General features: G+C 36.3%; 1 protein-coding gene and 1 pseudogene across 1 annotated transcript; both read right to left on the bottom strand.

The window, feature by feature from the left end:
- Positions 1–84: 84 nt before the first annotated feature.
- LOC113324207 lies at positions 85–2,320 on the bottom strand (annotated as a pseudogene).
- A 287-nt stretch (positions 2,321–2,607) lies between these two features.
- On the bottom strand, positions 2,608–8,399 carry LOC113320487 (major antigen-like). Its single transcript, XM_026568392.1, has 12 exons — positions 8,287–8,399; positions 7,810–8,101; positions 7,166–7,228; positions 6,914–6,976; positions 6,686–6,748; positions 6,405–6,467; positions 6,200–6,262; positions 5,320–5,382; positions 5,177–5,239; positions 5,000–5,059; positions 4,479–4,619; positions 2,608–3,350 (listed from the first exon to the last, which is right to left on the bottom strand). Exons 2-12 carry the CDS (start codon positions 8,008–8,010, stop codon positions 2,865–2,867), a joined length of 1,329 nt encoding a protein of 442 aa, XP_026424177.1. The 5' UTR covers positions 8,011–8,101; positions 8,287–8,399; the 3' UTR covers positions 2,608–2,864.
- Between the last annotated feature and the right edge of the window lie 14,562 nt (positions 8,400–22,961).

Here is a 22,961-nt window from a genome sequence, read left to right as displayed (position 1 = left end):
TGATTTTCGACCATCCACTAGAGAACTGAGCAGTGAGCACTGGTTAGCAGGCTCAGGCCATATGACCTACTGCATTCTACTTGGTAACTAAAGGTTTTAATTTTATTAATTGGAAAGAAAATTGGCATTACAAAGATTCATACCTACCAACCATGATTACAACTCATTGACTTCATTAATCAGTACATCTGCCCCTCTCCTTTTTTAGTGTGCCATAACCCTTTTATTCCTTTCTCCGCACATCACCCAGCAAACAGCAAAGAGAATAAGAGGCCACATCTTCCTACCTCTATCTTTAGCCCTTCTATACTCCCATGTTAACAAGTCATGCAACAAACTATCTGCTTGCACCCACTCCTGGTCAAAGCTTGCCAAGAAATAATTCCAGATTTGTCTTGACAACTTAAAGATGCAACAGCATGTGACTAGCAGTTTCTTCTTCTTTAGCACATAAAGATGGGAGCAGTCATCAACTTTGCAATGTCCATCAGTTCCACTTAATTTGGATTCTCCTTGTATCTTACGCTCCAGCAAATGTCAACAATTTGCTCTTTAATCCTTGCCTTCCTATTGACTGCCAATCTGTAGACTCCAGGGAATAAATTATTTAGTGTAGCTGCTGCCCATTTGTCTAGCCAGAAGCATAAAGAAGAACCATCCCCGATGTTTGCAGCTGAGGTCTTCTCCGCCAGATGTTTACGCTTTTGAATTCTTTTCCTTGAATGACCCTATTCCATAGAGTATGCTTCTCATGTTTTGGAACCTCCATGTCCATTTTGCCAACAATGCTTGATTGTTGTCCTTTAAACTTGGTGCCGAACCCCCGTACTCTTTAGATCTACATAGCCTTCTTTCCAGTTAAAGTATGTGCTTTCTGGCTAATTCCATCCAGGTATCCACGAAACCCCATCCTGGTATCTTCGTCAAATCTTTCATCTCTTTCCTTAGCTTCAGTTCATCCTCCCAACGTCCAGCATCTACGTACATGCTAGACAAAACATCGTAAGCCCCATGATTCTGAGGTTCCAAATGGAGCATCTTCTTTACTACTCTCTCTGCAATTGCGATATTCCCATGATTCTTACATGCTTCCAATATAGCTCCCAAAAAAACTATATCAGGTTCAGAAACCATCCCACTTATTAACTCCTCAGCCTCAAGTAATCTCCCACCTTGCACAAGAAGATCAACCATGCACCTATTATGTTCAATCTTGGGTTCATTTTCATATACCCGCTTCATAGATAGAAAAATATCCCGACCATCCTCAAGCAAACCAGCACGGCAACAAGCAGATAAGACCCCTGTAAAGGTGATATCATTGGGCATAACTTCTGCCTTCCCCATCTCCTGAAACAGCTCAAGAGCTTCTACAGCATGCCCAAGATCAGTCAATCCACATATCATGGCGTTCCATGTTGTAGTATTCCGCTCTGGTATTTTGTGAAATAAACTTCTAGCCATAGAAATATCCCCTTTCTGAGCATAAATGTCAACTAAAGCAGTTCCCAACATTAAACCCACTTCAGTCTGCTCCTCAGACTCCAAAGATAATGATCGAGCACAGGCACACAGAACCGACAACAAAGTCTCACCATTCGGCTCTACTCCTTCAGCGAGCATCTCGAATAACAGTAAAGCCTCATTCGAGAAAAAGTTCTGAGCGTACCCACTGACAATCATGGTCCAGATAATAAAGTTCCTGACAGGAACTTCTTCAAACAGCTTTCGAGCATCACTCATGTCGCCACAAACACCATAAAAACGAATCAAGCTATTAATAACATACAAATCCAAATCTAACCCAAACTTCAAAACCTGCGTATGGATTTGTTTACCAGAATTTAGCAAATGACAATCTGCACAAGCTTTTAAAACAAAAGTTAAAGTGTTATTACCAGGTGTAACTCCTAGCTTTCTCATTTTCATGTATAGCAATAGCCTCAACGGGATTAGAGCCATAAGCTTGTGCTCTAATGATAGTATCGCACACAATGGAGTTAAGTTCATGGGTTTTGTAAAATAATTCTAGAGAATAACTAAGATCACCTAATTCGGCAGAAGATGAAACGATTCGATTTGCAACACCGCCGTCAGAAGAATTCTGATCAGAGACGATTATCTGGGCATGAATTTGTTTAAGTTGGTTCAAAGAAGTACATTTTCCTGCAAGAACAGGAAGGAGGTTTGGAGATATTTGTGGAGGAGAAACTAAATTCTGGGTATGAAATGATGAGAGGAAGTGGAGTGAAGGTCTCTTGACCAGAAGACGCAATTTTGACAGGAACATTCGGCCACACAGCGGAGAACAACTGTCCATTATTTTAATTTTATTAGTGATGTCACTTAAAGCATAAGATTCGCTCAAGTAATAGAGCAACTTATGCCTAATTGTGTCAACTACTGAAAAAAATTTTGATGGTATTCAGGAGACCGAAACTTTCAGTTTTAGCTATCAGTTGTTGACTTAAAACTGATGCACCAGACTGCACTTTGCAAATGTACTAAAATCGCAGTAGCTTCCAACTGAAACCATAGCAAAAACTTTCAAGTGTTGGAAAGAAGATAACCATTTCATTAGTATAGACTCACTATGATATCAGAAGATGATCCAAACAACAAAAATGGTTCCGTCTAGGAATGACAATAGTATTCAAGAACAAAAATCACAATGAGTATTACATTTTCTGTGGACTGGTTAAATCTGTGTATAAAAAAACAATTAAAGTGTTGGTAACAGGCCCTGTAAGAAGAATAAAATTATTTCTTTGGGTTGAACCTTTCAATTCCCACGATGATATTTCATCTTTCTAAAAAAAAGATAGAAAGGAGTTTTTAAATTCAGTCCCACGAGGTATCAACAATTACCTGCCAGAACTAGATGTATTTTTGTCAACCAGGTCTGCACCACTGACATATTGTGCAAAAAATGAAATCAGCCTGAAAGGGGCTCCAATCAATGGAGCATCTGATAGTGGGATACCAGTCTTTTCATCAGATTCAGTAGCTCGTGACTCCACCTCCTTAATTTCATTATCGTCTAAGGGAACTTGCACGATTTCCTCAATCTCACTGGCTCTGTAAGGTACTCCTGATGATTCTTCGCTCTGGCTCACAGTAACAGATATAGATTCCATGTCTCTGTTATTTGCGGTATTCTGTTCGTCTTCCTTTTGATTGCTCATTGAAGACCCCAAAGGCATATTAGATTCAGGAGCTTTCTCACTTAACTCTGGCACATGATCAGTTGCAGCAACTGCTTCAAGTGATACTACTGCCGAATCATGAGTAGGAACTGAAGGGGATTCACCATTGGTACGCCTGTTATCATGCTCGTACAGTTCACTCACCTATAAAAAGAAAGATAATTCAGCGATAAGTAAACAAATTCATTAAAAATTGGAGTTCAATTTTGCTGAACGATGAATAATGTGGCTGCGCAAACAACCATCATCATGCTGCAGAGTGTTATACCATTACAAGATGGAAGGCCTACTGAACATCACTAACTAGCCATGATACGACATTCCTCGCCCATCATGCCAAGGAAAGAAAATCATTCCACAATTTTGTTCTTAAGCCTAAGTCCCCGTTGGGGTTGCTTTTCTTTCCCATAGAAGCGCTTTGTAACTAACTTTTAGTCAATATCGTGTTGGATAACATTTTGGGCCTCTGTTTTGGCCCAGCTTATAAAAGCTAAAAGCTATCCAAAGTAGCTTTTTAAATCAGCTTCCTACTTTGTTTTGAAGATACTAAGATATGACATTAGCCAACACAATTTGACTGGTTTGTAAACCCGCAAAACTTTCCGAACTAGCATCCTTATCTTCGGAGTCATGCTGGACATACAAATTAAAATTTATCCACAATAGAAGTACCTCTATATATTTGGCTAAAATCAGATACTCTTCTATCTGACGAAATGTACTAGAAACTGATTAACTTTTTTTAATTCATACTTTGTTTCTCTGCATGGAAATTTAACTGAAGATTGCTGCTCTTTAAATAGCCAATCATGAGGACTGTGATCCATTTATTCTCCTATCCTGTCTGAAAATATCCAAATCCCAAAAAGTTATCTTTTTAGCCAAGTTTCCAGGTTTGAGGCATTTCAGACTATGCTCAAGTGTGCATTCTCTTTTTAGAAACTACAAGAGACTTGCGCAATTTAAAAACATGTGTATGATGCTGATCCATAAGTAAAATATCCCTACCCAGATGCCAAAGATAATTAGAGTAGGATTATCATCAGCTCATAAAAGCATCAACTCTATTCTAACATTTAGGTCCTGAGCATGTATTACATACATGGTGGTGATGGTCATGGATGATACAAACACTAAATGATTACCAGTTGGGCAATAAGGAGCGCCTTAGAAGTCAAATTGTTAAAGGGGTGCCTAGGATTTTTTTCCTTCCATATAATAAACGTAACCATACTGTCAAAGATGCGAAAAAATAAATAACAAAAACTTTACCATCTCTAACGTTGAGGCAGCAGCAGAGGAATTGTTACCCTTTGCAAGGGTTTGCATTTCTGACTGCAGAACAGATATAGTTTCCCTCAACTGTTGGTTCTCTTGCGCGTGATAGTCTCGGGATTCTTCGAACTCCTTCACCTGCCAGGCTTTTGTTTTTAATATCCATATCAGAAACATTGGAAAATATAGTCTTAGTGTCAAGTCTCAATTGATGGAAGTTTGGGGACAACATTTGCACTACTTGCATTTTAGAAGTGCAAAATTTAGCATACTAAATACTTTGCTATTGTACTTACAAATTTCTTACAGGTTATGAACCAGGGCCTCTAGTTTACTCTTAGAAAGCAAATAAAAAAATGGAAGGGCTTCAGAAGCAAAAAAGTTAATAACCAATGCCATTGACATGATACGAACACGATGATCCATCGAAAGTGTATCTACGTTCATTGTCAATATGTAAAATCTGGAAATCTAGCAGTGGCACACACAAAACCTCTTCCAAGTTATTAGCTGTGTACCTTTGTTTGTATCTCCATCTTATCTGCATTCAGTCTAGTTAACGCTTCCTGCGCTAAGTTCTGTCAAGAAAAGGAAGCATCTATTTCAATGTTGAACTTATTTATGGCAGTCAAATCGAGTTGGACCCTAAGAGCTTGAATGGGACAAACAAAGCATCTAACAATGGGAACTGTTACCTCCTTTAAGGCCAACGATTCTCTATCATGCTCCAAGTGCTTGATTTTATCCTCCAACGTGCCCTGCATGTGAATTTCCAGAACACTTTCATGACTTGATTTGATAGGAAACATAAGATAGCATTTAAAAATGGATATTTTACCTCCTTATAAGCCAAAGATTCTACATCACTCTCCAAGTGTTTAATTTTATCCTCTAAATCAGCCTGCATATCAATGAATTTCTCATTGGTCATGAAACAAAAAATGCACACAAGGGTACAAATACATTAGGCAAACAATGTGCAGAAAACAGAAAATGCCCATTTCTGCTAAATCGTAACTAGAGAAGAAAAAAATGCAATGAGGAACTATATGATGTGATGCTTTACAGCTGATCAGCTAGGTACTGCAAATTCAAAAAGGTCTAAAAAGTAGACCTCTTTCTTTTATGAAAACGTATAGACAGAAAAGCTAAAAAGCGCATCTTTAGAGGGTAAGGGCATTTCAAGTTCACAGTTCTTTTATGGTGCTCAATTTAGGACTCCTTAGAAATGCAAAATTGTGTGAGACTATCACTCAAAGAGTGTCTTACTCACCTATGAATGTGTGTTATATGGCTTCAGTGAATAGCGACTTCCGACTTATAACAGTAAGTGTAGCAGCAGAGCAGAGGGAAAAAAAGATATGATGTCGAATAGGAATATTCAAAATGGTTTATATATTGTATACCCTACCTATAAATTCAGCTAAGAAGCCAATGAACTGCATGTTCACTCCATTCAACTAAATCTTTCAAAATGATTATATATTGTATACCCTACCTAGAAATTCAGCTAAGAAGCCAATGAACTGCATGTTCACTCCATTCAACTAAATCTAAAACCAATAATAGGAGAAGGTAGAGCTGGTACCCACTATTTAGCTAGTCAAGTATCCAGACTGATTCACTTTCTCAACAAAATATAAAAGAAAGGCAAAGAAAATATGGGAGAAAGATTAGAAAAAAAAAATGAAACTTCAGAAACAGAAGACAGTATTTACCTCCTTTTGAAGCCAAGAATCTTTTTCACTCTGTAACTGCATTATTTTCTTCTCCAAAACATCCTGTAACATCGGCCATAATTCGAGTTAATGACCCAACACTACATTCTTATTAGATAGATGAAAGTTGTTCATAATACTAGAAAATCATTTATATACATAGATACAACAAACTTCAAACAGAAATACAAAAAAAAACAAATACCTCTATCTGAACAAGTGAAGCTTTTTCATTTTGTAATTGTTCAATTTTCTCATTTAAGCTCACCTGTAGAAACCCAACCAGCCATTAGTGTAGGGTAAACCAACTGGAATGACAACAATATTTGAAATAAAGAATCTGAAACTTGATTTTCCACATTTCATACATTCCAATTCAGCAGTATCAGCAACCATGATAATATATCTCTCATTCATACTAGACTTATGAAAGTTATTCCCATAAAGAAAACAAACTTCTAACAGAATTACAAAGAAATCAGATACCTCTATTTGCACAAGTGAAGCTTTTTCATTCTGTAATTGTTCAAATTTCTCATTTAAGCTCGCCTGTAGAAACCCCAGACAGACATTAGTGTAGGGTAAACCAACTGGAATTTGAAATAAAGGGTATGAACTTGATTTTCCACATTTCATAAATTTCAATTCAGCAGTATCAGCAACCATGATAACATATCCTTCGTATTAACCTTACTATTTATCGTAAAACATTACCTCCCTCTGTATGCAGGAATCCTTTTCAAACCGTAAATTTGTAATTTCCTCTTCTAAGTGTGCCTGTATAGAACCAAGTTTGTTACTCTCGCATCTCATGTTGCGAAGGAATGCCAGATAACTAATCTTAAAACCAAATAAATCAAACTTACAATTTCACATTTCACTTAGATCTATTACCATATATCTAGAGCGTGTGCAGGTAACAATATATATGATCCATGTCAATTGAGTAACCATAACAACTATTACCTCCTTCAAACTCCATGAATCCTTGTCCAATTGAACTTGCTTTAGTTTGTCTTCGACGCATTTCTAGAAGCCAGACCAAAAGCATTAAACCAAGTATAAATGGGAAACAAATTTAAGCGGGAAAACGGGGTCTGAAATAAAGGATGTCACAGGTTCCCTGATATAAAAGAAGGCGTGCGTCCCTTAAAAATAGAGCTTATTTCCGTTTTGAAGAACAATATCAAACATAAGCAAATGAAATCTCCGGGAAAAAGAAAACAAACAAAAATGGAATTGGAATAAATCTGGAAACATTTATTATAGCATTGTAATTGTTCATACTCAAGAATAATAATTTATCTAAGCATAAGGAAGCCGTTCCAAAAGCAGAACAATTGAACTGTTTAGACAAGTAGCAGGCTCTATTGAAATGATGTTCTCCTTTATTAGAGATACATACACAACTCAGTTTATCATACTTGTATTACATCCTTAGCTAGTGAACCTAAACGGGCTTTTGAATCAATATATGATGTAGTGTTATGTACTCAAAATTACTTACATGCATAGACATTAACTCCAAAATCATTCATAGGTAAGAGACAGACATAAAATAAGAATATCTGAAACTGCTGATGTTATTTGAATTTCCATACTTGACTTACATTTTCCGTTCCATCACTGTGATGCATGTCTAGTCTTCCATCAGATTCCAGAGCTACAGAAGAAGTCTGAGTATCAGCAGTCCCTGATGTCTGTGTACCATTATTATTATTCTGCTCCACAGAAGTGGTTTCTACATCTGGAGTTTTATTTTGTTTTCCTTTCTTTTTCTTATTTCTCTTCTTCTTTTTATCTTCTTCCATCAATTACCACACTTCAATGGTAATAAACCAACGCTCTTGCTCTTAAAATATAGATATGCCCAAAATTAAGTTCGTCAATTCAAATATAGATCTGAAAACACAGAAAATAAATTTAGACTCGTTAAACAGAATGCTATAAATTTATCAGATTTTACGAGATGAAAATCAGAATCCCTAAAAATGAAAACCTAGAAATTCAACTGTATCAATCGAAACGTATAAAAAAATTAAAGGGAAGATATGAGAAAGTGATTTAAAACAAAATCTAATACTTACCGAATAAAATGTGTTTGCGTAGAATTTCAACTTTGCAATTTGTCTGATTAATGTTTTCCTGGTCTGGAAATACTAAAGACTTAGGGGGGCGAAGTGCATACGGACAAAAAGAGTTTCAACGGTTTTATTTGCAAAGTCGGCCCTAGTTCTATGCACATGTCGAATAGCTGATTTTGCCACATTACCACGTATTTTTTTTTTTTTTTTTAATGAACAAGGAGCTTTGAAAAGCCCCTGAATTTTATTTATTAACTACCTCGTTCAATTTGAGGTTTGAAAGATTATAAAGAAGAGGTGGTAGATAAACACACCCTTCTAGTTGATCACGATCAATTACATCAAGAAACAGGACAAATAATACATGATTTACATTTGAAACTTAAAGAAACAAGATATGAAAATCGAATTAAACTTCTGCAGCCCGTTGAATGATTGGATATCCTTATAATGGTTTGAAACCATTTTGTTTCCTGATCATCATGAATATTAGATGCTTCCATAAAAGGGAAGTAATACGCCCAAATTAATTTCTTCACAAACAATCTCCACATATGACGAAGAAGATCGTTTTCATCCAGAACATGCTTGATGATAATGCAAATCCACCATAAAAACCTAATAAGACAATAAAAAAACAAGTACTGATAGTATTGTGAAACCATCAGACTGATAAGAAATCATAAAAATTGTCTAGAAACAATTTCTTTTATTGAAAGATAAATTTATACAAGAAAACAAACTTGATCTTACCGGTTGATCTGAAAAATCAAACCAAAACCGGGTAGATCAAGGATCTAAAATCTAAAAAAAATAGTTTTTTTTTCCTTTGCTGTTGCGGAGAGAAAAGGAGAGAGAGAGAGAGAGAAAAGGGGAGGCGGACGAATCAAGGTTTTCGGTAATCACTTTAGCGCGTATTATGGGTTTGTCAAGGTGCCAAATATATCTACTTATATGTCAAATATAGCATATAGGCATACATGACATACATTCCAGCGAGTGATAGACTGTCCATCGCTAGTTGCTCATTCCAGCGCCAGCGGCAGTCATGATGTCTCTCGCTAGTCTGATCATCGCTCATTAGTTCCTGATCCAATGGCTACAATTTCCCCCTCTACAAATACCCAACTCACGCCAGAATTTCTAAATATCTCTAGAATTTCTCAATTTACTATCAATTTCCCTCTCTACAATCCCAACTTCTCTAAAAATCTTAAATCCTTGTAATATGGATTCACAATCTCAAAGTCAAGGCAAAGGTAAAAAATTCATAGTCCATGGTGCAAAATACAACCTCACAGAAGATGAATGCATTTGTCGTAATTATGTTTTTTTTACCCAAGATTATTTCGATGGTGCACAACAACATGGTAACATTATGTGGGAAAACATATTTCATAAATATGTAGCACAAACCATGAACATCAATTGTCGTGATGCAAAAGGGTCGGCAGAACGCTTCATTACAATCAATAGGGAAGTAATCGTTTATGTTGGATTGATAGTGCAAGCCAAGAGAGGCCGGGAGAGTGGTCTTGTGGATGGTGGTGTTGAAAAACAGGTTCGTCCATATTGGCAGCGAAAAATAGTTCGCTTTTGAAAGTTGTTATCATATTTTGTTTATTCATGAGAACCTTCTATTCTGATATAACGCCCACTCAAACTAGATCAAAGTATCAATGAGATATTTAGAACCATTTTCGGATCTAAAGACATCTTGTGACAATCCATTGTTAACAGACTCCGTTATGTGTGTGATTGATCACAAGAGGATTCAAGTTGTGTTGTGCAGGTTATTGAAGGCAATTGAAGATTTAAATACGAAAAAGATTTTCTTATTAGTTTTCGTATCTTGTGAATTTAGTTCACAAACCTTGATCAGCTGGGATCCAACTAGAATCGTGTTTATATTTGATAGACTTAATTATCTAGTTGTGTGAGATCGGCATCGCTTTATAGTTACTCTTTGAGTTATATACTGATTGATTGTGAATCTAAAAATTGGTTATTTCGGTAATCAAACTTTTAGATTAATCTAACCAAATAAAGGAGTTTATTAGTTTAAACGGAAGAGTCTTTGTCAACGACTCATAAATATCTTATTACAAAAAAAATTGAATAGAGTGGTTACCAAACAGCTTTATCCTTTACTGTTTGGAATATGATCAAAAGGATTGGTGATTCACGTGTGTAACTCTAGAAGTCGAAGGTGCAGGGTAGTTAACTATACGAAGTTGGTATTAGATTTTGTATAGCGGCTTAATTCAAAGAGTATTCAAAACTGGACTAGGTCTCGGGGGTTTTCTGCATTTGCGATTTCCTCGTTAACAAAATCTTGGAATACCATTTACTTTATTATTCTGCAATTATAATTTTTTTATTATGATTCAAAGTAAATAACACTTGTACGTTAATCCTAGTCGCTTGATATTGATCATATAGTTTTTCGGTTTTATACCGTACCTATTATCAAGTGAACACTTTTTTGTTGTATTGTCTCGATCTCATATCCATAGACGATCACACAAAGTTTATACCATAGTTGTTGTATTGTCTCGACTTTGTCCATAGAAGATTACACGTGGTATCGGACTTATAGGTTGATATTTAAAAAATTGTGGTGTATTTGGGTACATGATAAGTGCATGTTTTATATATCCTTAGTGCACATTCCATGCTAGTATTTGCTATATTTTCTTGTAAATTATTTGTATATTACTTGTTCTGTTTTATTTGTGTTTCATTAGGTGAATCATCCGAAAGAAGTGAATTTGCACTTAATTATGAAATAAAAGAAGTTAGTGAATTTGCACTTAATTGTGAAATAAATTAAGTTATTTATCAAACATAAGCAAATGAAATCCATAGGAAGGAAAAAAACGATCAAAAATGGAATTGGAATAAATCTGGAAACATTTATTATAGCATTGTGATTGTTCATTTTCAAGAATAATCATGTATCTAAGCATAAGGAAGCCTTAGGATCAAGTGTGTCAGTATCATTCAGCTATATAAAATTAATGAAATTCCCGAAATTTAAAGTATCGTACGGGCGCCAAAACATGTATGCTTTACAAAATTCTCGTCTTTGAAATTTCCCCCATGAAGATAAGTGTCTGATTCGGTTCCAAACTTCAGGTACTTTTATGACTTTACCGCACCTATCATTATTTCAATTGAGTATTCATTGTTTTTTTTTTAGCCCACACAATTGGAATGGTTTGTAACTGGTTTGTCTTGGGAGTCACACTATATCTGGGTAAAATCAGAATGCTCTTTTTTAGGATGAAACGGATTAACTTTCTATTTCATACTTCGAAATTGGACTGAAATTGCTCTTTAAATAGCCAATTATGAGGACAATGATCCATTTATTCTCTAATCTCGTCTCAAAATCCCTAAGTCTCAAAGAGTTATCTTGTTTGGCCAAGTTTACAGGTTTGGGGACTATCTGTTTTTTTAAAAGGAAAATGTACAAACGGTCCTAGTATTAGGGCCCGATTCGCAAAACCATCTTACTGTTACAATCTATTAACAAAATGGTCACACTTCCGTTAAAAAAAGAGATAAGTGATGACTCACAGTTAAATATGTTAACACAATTACCTATGTGTCCTCCCTACTTATCCCTCCATACACAATTTTAAATTTTGCCTTCATTGTAATTATTTTGACGGTGGTGCTATTTGTAAGTGGTGGTGCCGCCACTTACACACCGTTACACCGTATTCAGGATCGTTACACCACGTTCAGGTTCGTTACACCACATTCAGGTTCGTTACACCGCATTCATCCAAAGGGTTCACCGTTTCCCCTATGAGGTTCAGTGAAGATTCTTAAGCTTCCACCACCACCGCTATCGTTTTATCACCACCACTTCAACTAATTAGTTAAGTAGGAAATACCAATAGGTCCTAGGAATAATATATTAGGATGAGTTTGGTCCAGTTGACTTAGTCAACTATCTGTTTGGTCCTTTTTGAAATTATAAATTATAGTTTGGTCCTAGAAATTATAGTTTGGTCCTAGGGTGACGTCATGGATGATGTAATTGTCATCATGTAGTGGCAGAAATACCCTTTTGGGACCACATATATACAAAAAATTAATAGAAAATATCTCATTCTCAGATTTACTTTCTCTCTCTTCTCTATTTTCAGATCTAGTTTCTTTCCTCTCCCATTTTTTTTTCTTCCGCTGCAAGAAACGATGAAGATTTGGGTTTTTTTCTAGGGTTTTTGATTTGCATAGATAATGAAGAGGATTTGTAGACATGATAGAGACGATGAATCATATAAAGATTATGAAAACGACGACGATGAAGATGCTTCTTTTGATTTTTTTTGCTACTGTTTTTGATGTTTTCTATGGTTTTGAAGACGAAGATGATGATCTTTTGTTTGCTGCTCGTGTTGAAGATCTCGATTGTTGATGTTTTTCGTGTTGATGATGATTTATGTTTGTTGCTCGTGTTGAAGATCTTGATTTTGATGCTCGTGTTAAAGATGAAGATCTGTTGATGTTGGAGATGATGATGTTTGCTGCTGCTGTTGAAGACGACGAAGATGATGCTGATGATGCTGCTGCAGTTCATTTCTGAAATGAACTCTGATTTTTATGGGTTTTTATCAGGAGTTCATTTATGGAATGAACTCCAATTTTTATGGATTTTTATCAGGAGTTCATTTCTGGAATGAATTGTGGTATATAGGTTTTTATCAGGAGTTCTGTTACGGTCAAGTTTTTTGTTCTCAGTTAATTAAGCATTTGATTTGTGTTAGTCAGTAGATATGAAATAAGTTTGAATTGATTTACCAATTCAAACCAGTTAGGAACGTGTTTAGTAGTCCCTAGTCTTTAGGAGTTGTTTAGTTAAGTGAACGTGTTTGGTTTATCTCCTAATTTGTAGGATTTAATTTGTTGTTAAGTGGGTACGTAGGATAAGTTTTGTAATCTCTATTTATAAGAAATACGAATCCATGGAAAAGATATCGAACAAAATTATCATATATCTGGGTTAACACTTGTGTTACTTCGGAGGTTAAGGCTCCTCAGTAAGCCGGAGGTAAAGCTCCTCTATAAGCTTGGACATTAGGGTTCGTCAATAAACTCTTTTATCTTTCCTTTTTTCTAAATCTTCTTCCATATTTTAACTAGTACCATTATCTTTCATTGTATGCTTCATCTTCTGTTATCATCTACTGTTTTTATTTAGTGTGATCATAACAATTGGTATTACCAGAGCACGGTTTTTTGCTTCAGCAAATTACAATCATTGCTTCCAAAAAAATCTATCATAGTGTCGTATTTCCACCAGCTTGGAAAAAATCAGAATATGGACCAGAGAATTGAAAACTTGGAAAAATCGTCAGAAGACCTGCAAAAAACTATGACTTCTATGGTTAGCGGCCAAAAAGAGATTGTTGAGAAACTAACAGATCTTTTTGAAAAGCTTGCTGCAGTGCTGGAATCGAAGAAAAACTCTTCAGAAGATGATGGAAAACAATCTAATGAAAATGGAGGTACAAACACTTCTTCAAAACCAAAATGTAGTGTTAAGTTAGTTTTCCCAAGTTTCAAAGGTTATGAAGATCCTACTATTTGGTTATGTAGAGCTGAACAATACTTTTTTCTTCATGAAATTCCTGAAAGTGAATGTGTTTCTTATGCTTCTTATCATCTTGATGATGATGCACAAATCTGGTACCAAATATTGAAGCAAGAGTTGATTTATGTCACCTGGGAAGATTTCAAATCAGCGCTCCAAACCCGTTACGGTCCAAATAACTATCTCGATTTCTTCAGAGAACTTAGTAAGTTGCAGCAGATTGGAAGTATTGAAGACTATCAAAATCAGTTTGAAAAGTTAGTAGCAAAGTCTGGTTCAATACCGCAAACTAGACAAGTAAGTTTGTTTGTTAGCGGGTTGCGAGAACCCATTCGAACTAATGTGCAGGCAAATAAACCAGCAACACTGTCAGGTGCAATTGGGTTGGCACGTTTGTACGAGACTCATGATAAGTCACAATTGTTTGCTCTTACTCCAACAAAAACTTATCAGGGAAAAATTTCGATAAGGCAGGTAACTACTATGCAGTTACAAGAACGCAAGAAGCAAAGACTTTGTTTCCACTGTGATGAGAAGTTCAATCCAGGACACCATTGCAAGAAATTTTTTATGATTACTCCGTTCATTCAATAACTAGATGGAGATCATGTCATGGGGACTGACAGTCCATAGCCTTGAGGACAAGGCTTAAGTTAAGGAGGGAGGAGTTGTTACGGTCAAGTTTTGTGTTCTCAGTTAATTAAGCATTTGATTTGTGTTAGTCAGTAAATACGAAATAAGTTTGAATTGATTTACCAATTCAAACCAGTTAGGAACGTGTTTAGTAGATCATGGTCTTTAGGAGTTGTTTAGTTAAGTGAACGTATTTGGTTTATTTCCTAGTTTGTAAGATTTGTTGTTAAGTGGGTACGTGGGATAAGTTTTGTAATCTCTATTTATAAGAGATATGAATCCATGGAAAAGATATCGAACAAAATTATCATATATTTGTGTTAACACTTGTGTTACTTCGGAGGTTAAGGCTCCTCGGTAAGCCGGAGGTAAAGCTCCTCTATAAGCTTGGACGTTAGGGTTCGTCAATAAACTCTTTTATCTTTCCTTTTCTCTCAATCTTCTTCCATATTTTAACCAGTATCATTATCTTTCATTGTATGTTTCGTCTTCCGTTATCATCTACTGTTTTTATTTAGTGTGATCATAACGAGTTCATTTCTGGATTGAACTCTGGTTTATATAGGTTTTTATCATGAGTTCATTTTTGGAATGAATTCTGATTTATTTAGGTTTTATCAGGAATTCATTTTTGGAATGAACTCTGGTTTATATGAAAAATTAAGTAGAAATTAACAAGAGTTCATTTTGACAGATGAACTGCTACAAAAAATGAGTAGAAATTAACACGGAAGGGTACTTTGGTCCATTTAATATTTTTAAATAATTATGGACCAAATGGAAAAGGTGATTTATGAAAGGACTAAACAGACATGGGACCACCTAAAAAAGAACCAAACAATATTTTTCTCATTAGTTAAATGGAAAGGGTATTTTGAAGGAGGGTATTTTAGGGAAAAAGATAACACAGTTTTATTCAAAAATGTTAAATCGGATGGAAGTATGATTGTTATGTGAACGAATTACAAAAGTGTGATCATTCTGTGACCCAATTACAAAAAGTATGACCATTCTGTAAATAACCCTTTTTAAAATTACAAGAGATCTTCACGAGTTCAAGGGGAAATTCACGGAACACTGCTCGTTTGCGATTCTAGACGAACCGAGGAAATACACAAAAATTCTAGACAAACAACATTTTAGACAACACTAAAACAACCCTCTCACATGACTTCAAATTGTAGGGCCCAAAAGTGGACCCCTTGCTAGCTCCATGTGAGGGGGTAGTTTTAGTGTTGTCTAGAATGTTGTATGTCTAGAATTGCTCAGAAAAAAACTGCCTCCTCACATGTATTTTCGGAAGAAGGTTATTATTGGGGCGTCACACTCCTTTAGAGGGGCTTCACTTGGATTCTTAGTGTCTAAAAAAGTGGTTATGAGATATCCTTCACTTAGGTATAAAATGTCTAGAATACCTTTTAACTAAAATAAAAGCATAAAAACCTAATCTTTTCTAATCTAATCCTAAAAAAAAAACTGCTCCTCTTTCTTCTCTTCCTCTCCTTCATTGTTAATGCTACGTCTAGGTTCGCCAACCGTAATATTGGTTTATGAAGAACTTACGTCCAGGTTGGATAAATTCCAACCGTATAAATAGTTTGCATGTTGGTTTACGTTCGGATTCCCTTAGTTCCAACCGTAGAATTGAATTTACGTCTAGGTTTATCTTATAGGCTAACCTAGACGTAATTGTTCCTGTATCTTTTGAGAGTTTCGCTCATATTGGATTACGTCTAGGTTTTGTGAATTGATTTTCCAGACGTAATTGTGTACGTCTAGGTTCGTGGCTTATTTTTTCTGGACGTAATTATCTACGTCTGGGTTTTTGAAGAAAATCTAACCTAGACGTTTTAGATTACGGTTGGAAATCCAAAAATCTAACCTAGACGTAAAACGGGTAATCAATACCCATACAAAACATATTTACAGTTGGGTTGGGAAACCCAGACGTGATTCAATTTTCGTCTTATTGGAAACCAGTTACGGTTTGGAGTTCTTCCAAACTCAGACGTAAAACTGAATTACGGTTGGAAACAAAACCCAGCCCAGACGTAATTTGCCATGAACCTTGCTTTTCCTGGGCCAATTGAAGAAATTATGTTTATGTTCAAACATAGAAAGATCTACATCTCTTCCTTGGTCTTTCTCTTTACCTTTCTTATTCTTTCGATCTCGATCTGTATCTTTGTTATTTCCCCGCTCAGACATTTTCCAAAAGTGGATAAAGAAGTAGTTTCTGAGATCTGTTAATGGTTTTTTTTCTATTGAGACAGACAAAGAATTAAAGGAGGAGGCATAAGATATATATCAGTATCATCCGACACACAGTCCGTAATGAAAGTGACCGTTGATGAAGTCGGTTAAAACTTATATGAGTTGTCAAGAAGGAAACATATATCGCATGTAACATTGGCCAAGACTAGAGTGATTATTTCTTCTTCCAATAATTACCTGGGACCCACCTTAAACCCTAAAACCATGAGAGGAATTTAAATTTAAATTTGAATTTGAGTTCGGTTTCTTTTTCTTTGAACGATGCTAAGGGGTTATTGTCACCCACCTATGGTCCCACGTGACCGTGAGTCACAGGATTTCGCCGGGAATTCTCCACCCGGTGAACTTAGGATTACTATTTTTTACTCGATATCTGAATATGACCGTTTGTTCTTTTTTTTTTCCCTTGGCCAACCGGTCAGTTTAGAGTGATGCAAAATCAATACTTGGACTTGTCAGCGTTAATGAGAATAACGAAATTGACTAATACTCAAGAGGTGAAAAACGACTTTGATACGAAGCTTTAAAAACACGGAATGTAATTATATCTGATTGGAAGGGTAAGGCCAGTTCCCATGGAGACAGGCATAATTCTTGTTTTGCCATGCCAGGTGGAGTTGCAAATGGTTTTGGCCACTATGGTAAAAGCAATGTAGTCAATATCGGCCGTATCGGCTGATATATCAGAGATATTTCGGATATCGGCCCAGAACAATACGATAAGAAGGATATCGGGGATACGATATTCGCCCGATAATATCGGCCGTATCGGTCGATACGAAATTTTTCTACATTTCCCGATATGAGACGGTATTGGTCGTTTTCTATAAAGTTTAAGGGTAATTTTGGCGAAGAAAGTCTTCCAGGTGGTAGTAGAGGTGCATGTAGCTCTCGAAGCAAGTTGCTAAAGTTACTCTTTTGTTTTTTTGATAAAATTGATGTTATCTATTATATCTTATCCGAAAATGTGTGGAGAAAATGTTTAATATAAAATTATAATCTCTAAATCTAGAACCGATATTATACCGATATTTCAACGATAATATCCCCGATACAAAATCGTACCAGTGTATCGGTCCCGACCGAGATGAACCGATATCCGATATTAACTACATTGGGTAAAAGTTATGTAGCGATCGAGAGTAGATCGGGCGATTGAGAGTAGATCGCTAACTACTGATTCTAAACTATATAAAAATAATAAAATAGATAAAGTTTATCTTTATCTGATATTATTCAGATAATATATTAATAAAATATAAAATCATATATTTGAGACCTATAGTATGTCCCCACGTGTACCATATATTATAAGATAATAAAATCTTTAACTGAAACTGTGTTATCACGTGTGGATATATGATAAAGTAACTGAATTTGTTCCTTAACGGTCGAGTATAAGTCGTTGGAGATGCACACTAGGTCGCCCGGTCAATACTAAACCGCTAGGGTGATACTACACCGCTCGGTGGAGATTAGACCTCATCTGGCTTAATGGAAAATTTGTCACTTTGCCAGTTTCATAGTGGGTGCAAAAATGGCAAACTCTTTGGTTTGCCACACCCATAGGAACTGGCCTAAGACTACGATAACTTCTCACTCTCCGGAGGCTACAGACTAAGACTTAAGTGAAAAGTGACAACATTATCCTTTTTCATGACAAACTCAAAGGAAAAAATCCGAGGAGCAGTTTGTCTTGTTCAATTTGTTTTTATGTTATTTATCTTGCATCTTTACTGCACCTTCATCACAATGCATATCCTTGCATGAACTGTCAGTCCTAGGAAACCTCACCACTAGAAACCATTTACACCATATAATTACGAATTATGATCCCTGATGTCATTTTTTTTTGTCATAAACTCGAATCCATCCTCCTAAAAAAAAATCCTATTATTGGGGTTGTACGGGATGGGACTTTGGGAGCTTAAATTACTAAATGGAACCTAAATGTTATAGAGGAGGATCAGATTTATGTAAAAATTCAAAAATACCCTCAATCATTTTAATTTATTACCCTTCTACCCTCTCATTAACTACCTAATCTAATAAAAAAAACTGAAAATTCATTAAATAAAAAAAAACTGACAATCATTAAAAGAAAAAAAAAATCGTCCCTCCCCTCACTCACTCGATTTCTTGTTCTTCTTTTCCTCACTTTCTTTTCGTCTTCTTCTTCTTCTTGTTCCATTTTTCGTTTGAAACGATTAATCGTCGATTCAAAAAAAAAATCTTCGTCGATTAAATTCATTGTATAAAACCATAAAACCTAGGGGAAATCTAGGTCAATCTTCTTCGAATCCACCTCCTTCTGAAACAGAGAAACCAACTTCATCAAATGAAGATGAAACTGAAGATCAAGAAGAAGTGAATGAAGGTGATGCACCAACCGCCGAGACTCATGATATGACAGCAATAAGGTATGAATTGAAAAGCCACTCTTTATTTAAGCGTTTTGTTGATTATTCAGTAGGTTTCGGAAATTTTAGGTCTGAAAAAACAGTTTCTGAAAATGCTTACGTCTGGGTGTTTATGTGTTCCCAGTCGTAAATAGGTATCACGGTTGGGACTTATTGTTTTCCCAGCCGTTTATATGTTACACGGTTGGGATATCTAAGAACTCTCATCCGTTTTTAAGCTTTACGGTTGGGATATCTAAGAACTCCCAGCCTAAAGTAATTGATGCGTACGAGATGGAGAAATCCTATCCGCAACAAGTTGTATACGGCTAGGTTATTCCTAGCCTATATTCTCCTGTGTTCAAATTTTTTTCAACGGTAGTTTAGTTTACATCTCGGTCTTTCTATCCGTAACTTTGTTTCCTGACTGTGATATTTAGTTTCCTAGTCGTTCATAAATTACAGTTTGGAATTTCCTAGTCGTATGTGGTATTCTGCTGAATATTAAACCAGTTGTATTTACACGTATAGGTTTTCTTATCCGTTATTTGTTTTTCGGCTAGGTCGATTAATAGATTTCCCATCCGTAATTCTTGTTGCGTATTGGACTATCCAATTTTCCTAACCGTTTTGAGTGTCACGGTTTGGTTGTGTCAAAATTTCCCAGCTGTTTTTGCATATCTACTTTTGGTTTTTGGCCTTGTTTGTCTTTGAACAGAGGAAAATAAAAGAAGAAGAAAAGATCACAAGAAGTAACACCTCGTATGAATCCGACTCCGCAACCTCGTCATACAAAATCATTGGGTGCAAACACAAGGAATGCAAGTGGAGTTGTGACTGCTGGAGAAAATGAAGGTGGGGGAGATGTAGTTGGAGTTACTGGAGGAACTGAAGTTGTTGTTATTGGAGGAATTGAAGTTGGAGTTGCTGGAGGAAATGAAGGTGTACTTGTTGTTACTAGAGGAACTGAAGTTGGCACTTCTAGTGGTGCTTCTATTGATAAAGGTAAATCCGTAGTTGAGGAGGACAAGAAGGAGAGAAAGAAGAAGTATCCACCAAAGTTAAAGTCAAGAGGAGTAATTGATGCTATGGTGCCTTTACCTCCCAAGAGGAATGGGAGACCTTGGGGTGCGCCAGGAGATCTTTCCTTCATGATTGGTTACCCGTCTTCATGGGCTGCTAGGCTTTGTGGCACAAAGGTAATAAATCAAATTACATATATGTTATTTTCATTTTGTTATGGATTATTAATTATAACAACCAATTTTTATTTTTGTAGTTCCCGGATAAAGCGGTCCCTAAACTAAAGCACCAACAAGGAAAGTTTTGTCCGTTGGACAACGAGCATCCAGATGTGGTTGCTTTGGTAAAAGCTTATGGGTTATGGTCTGGAATCAAGGCTTTGCATAAGACATATGATGTTGTGACAATTTGTGGTTTTAGAGAAAGATTCTGGACCGAAACTATGACTTTTCATCTCCCGTTCGGCGAGATGACTATCACCCCGGATGATGCAAAGAAAATCACTGGTCTTGCTTTGGAAGGAAAGGCTGTGTTTGAGGGTTTCAACAATTCTATGTCTTTTGATCAGCTTTATGTCTTGGCGAAGGACTTTCTTGGATGGGGCAAAGATGAAGCGGAAGAAGAGTTTGAGATAGGGTATAGAGCCGCGCCTAAAGCTAAAAGGAAATTTAGTGCATTGGGCGAACTTAGTGAAACAATTAATATGGCAAGGAAGATTAATTTGGTTTGTCTGAAGGATAAGTTTGGGGATTCTAAACGCAAGACTGATAGTAGAGAGGTGGTGATGGACGCGTAAAGAGCTAGACATACGGCTATAGCTTACTTGTTGCACGCTCTTGGGACCGTCTTTTTCCTCGATTTCTCAGGAAATAAGGTAAATTCTTGTTATTTGCAGTGGTTGAAGACTCTCAGTCTCGATCCGAAAACAAACGAGGTACCTAGGTACTCGTGGGACACCGCCCTCCTAGTATGTTGGACAGTCTTTGCAAAGCTTCTAGGTGGAATGAAACACAAATTACGGGATGTGTTGCTCTTATCCAGGTATCTTTTTGTTTTAATATAACAAATGTTTATTTATTTTTACTTTTATATATTGGTGTATATGTAATATCTTATTTATAATAAAAAAAATTCTGTAGTCATGGGCTTACGACCATTTTAAATGCTTGAGGCCTTCTCGGAATACAACGTGGGAGAAAGATACTCTTTTAGAGGGACCAAACACAAGGCTAAAGAGACGAAAATGGTCGAAATGAGGAAAAAGTTGGATGCTTTGATCGATGATGTGGCTTTTGATCCATATTTGAAACTTGATGAGGATGGAGAAGATGAAGTTGGTGATAGGGTATTTTCTAATATGGCGACCTATACGGGACCTTTGTTTCATTCAACTGGGTTCGTCATTTTAGATCCTCGTAGAACGCTCCGCCAAATCGGTATTGTTCAGAAAATTGTACTTGAAGAAACTCTTTTTAAACTGAGTGTATCCAACTCCCAATTTAAGGACAAAGATGTCAGATTGAACTATGAAACAACACCGTTGATCGAGCATTGGAATGCTCGTTCCCAAGAAGTAAACTAAATGAATAGAAGACTGCTAGAAGCTTCTCATGGGACTTCCGAAGCGGATGCGAATTACATGGAATGGTATCAAGAGTGGTCTCATCCTTATGTGGAAAATTTGGATCCGGAGGCACAGAGACATTTCAAGAATGCATAGAAAGGGAGTTCAAAATCAAAAACATCAATGAATGAACAAGAAGATTGGGAGAAGATGGTGGTACGTACACTACTAATTATGTTTGTATATGTTTTTTTAATTATCTATGAATAATTAGAGTATGTGTGTTTGATATGAAAAAATAGGTCGAACGAGTTAATTGGGTGGTCAATGACATCACCCATATGATTAATTCGGGTGAGAACTTAACGGTACCTGAACAAAGATTACTCCGCAATCGAGTTAAAGGCATAATAATCCCTGAGAAAGAAGGTTTATATGCTTATCAAGAGGACCGACCAAGGAGAACTAAAAGGTCTAGGTCTCCTTCTTCTATCGACGACTCAGACACTCCCTCACCCCTCCTGAGCAAGTTCAATCTAAGCAAGGAAAAGGTGGTCGAGGTGGTAGAGGTGAAAAAGGTGGCCGTGGTCAAGGTGGAAAAAGTGGCCATGCTGGAACAAGTGCAAAAGGTGGTCGTGCTGGAACAAGTGCTCGAGGTGGACGTGGTGGAAGTAAAAAGACTCCAATTCAAGGTGCCAGCGGTCGAGATAAAAAGTCTAGAGTTGTAGAACAAGTTGTGGAACATGAGTAAGAGGATGATTTGGATGCGTTTATGCGCTCGTTTTCGTAGGAGGCATCAAGTGAAAGTGAATGACTATTTACTCTCTTTTTATTATTTTACTTCATGGATATTTTATTATCTAAGACTTTGTCTATTTATTATTTTTGTTGTTTGGTTATCGATTTGGATGGATGGATTTTATAAATCTGCATGTATAAGAATGTTAGTCTTTCCATTTGTCTAATCTAAGAAAACTGAGGAAAAAAAATCAAGATTTACTAATTTTTTGTGCACTTTCGGCTAGGTCGATGCTTCATATGAACTAGCCGAAAATGTATATAATTCTTGTCAAATAAACTTTCACAAAATTTCGGTTAGAAATTCCCGGCCGTTAAACAAAAAACGGTTAGGAAAATCAAATACCTAGCCATGTATTTCTCTGGAGACTCATAAATA

This window comes from Papaver somniferum, chromosome 11 (assembly GCF_003573695.1).
Source record: "Papaver somniferum cultivar HN1 chromosome 11, ASM357369v1, whole genome shotgun sequence".
NCBI classification, from domain to species: domain Eukaryota; kingdom Viridiplantae; phylum Streptophyta; class Magnoliopsida; order Ranunculales; family Papaveraceae; genus Papaver; species Papaver somniferum.
The sequence above is the reverse complement of the archived record's forward strand: the minus strand, read 5'-3'. Positions and strand labels throughout refer to the sequence as shown.

What these genes read in the sequence shown, in the direction of transcription:
- LOC113320487 (XM_026568392.1), bottom strand. Translation starts at nt 8,010, where the DNA reads ATGGAAGAAGATAAAAAGAAGAAGAGAAATAAGAAAAAGAAAGGAAAA. An exon ending in ATTCCTGCATACAGAGGGAG is followed by an intron (nt 6,749 to 6,913) that starts GTAATGTTTTAC and finishes GGGTTTCTACAG; the next exon opens with GCGAGCTTAAATGAGAAATT. An exon ending in AATCGTTGGCCTTAAAGGAG is followed by an intron (nt 5,060 to 5,176) that starts GTAACAGTTCCC and finishes TTTTCTTGACAG; the next exon opens with AACTTAGCGCAGGAAGCGTT.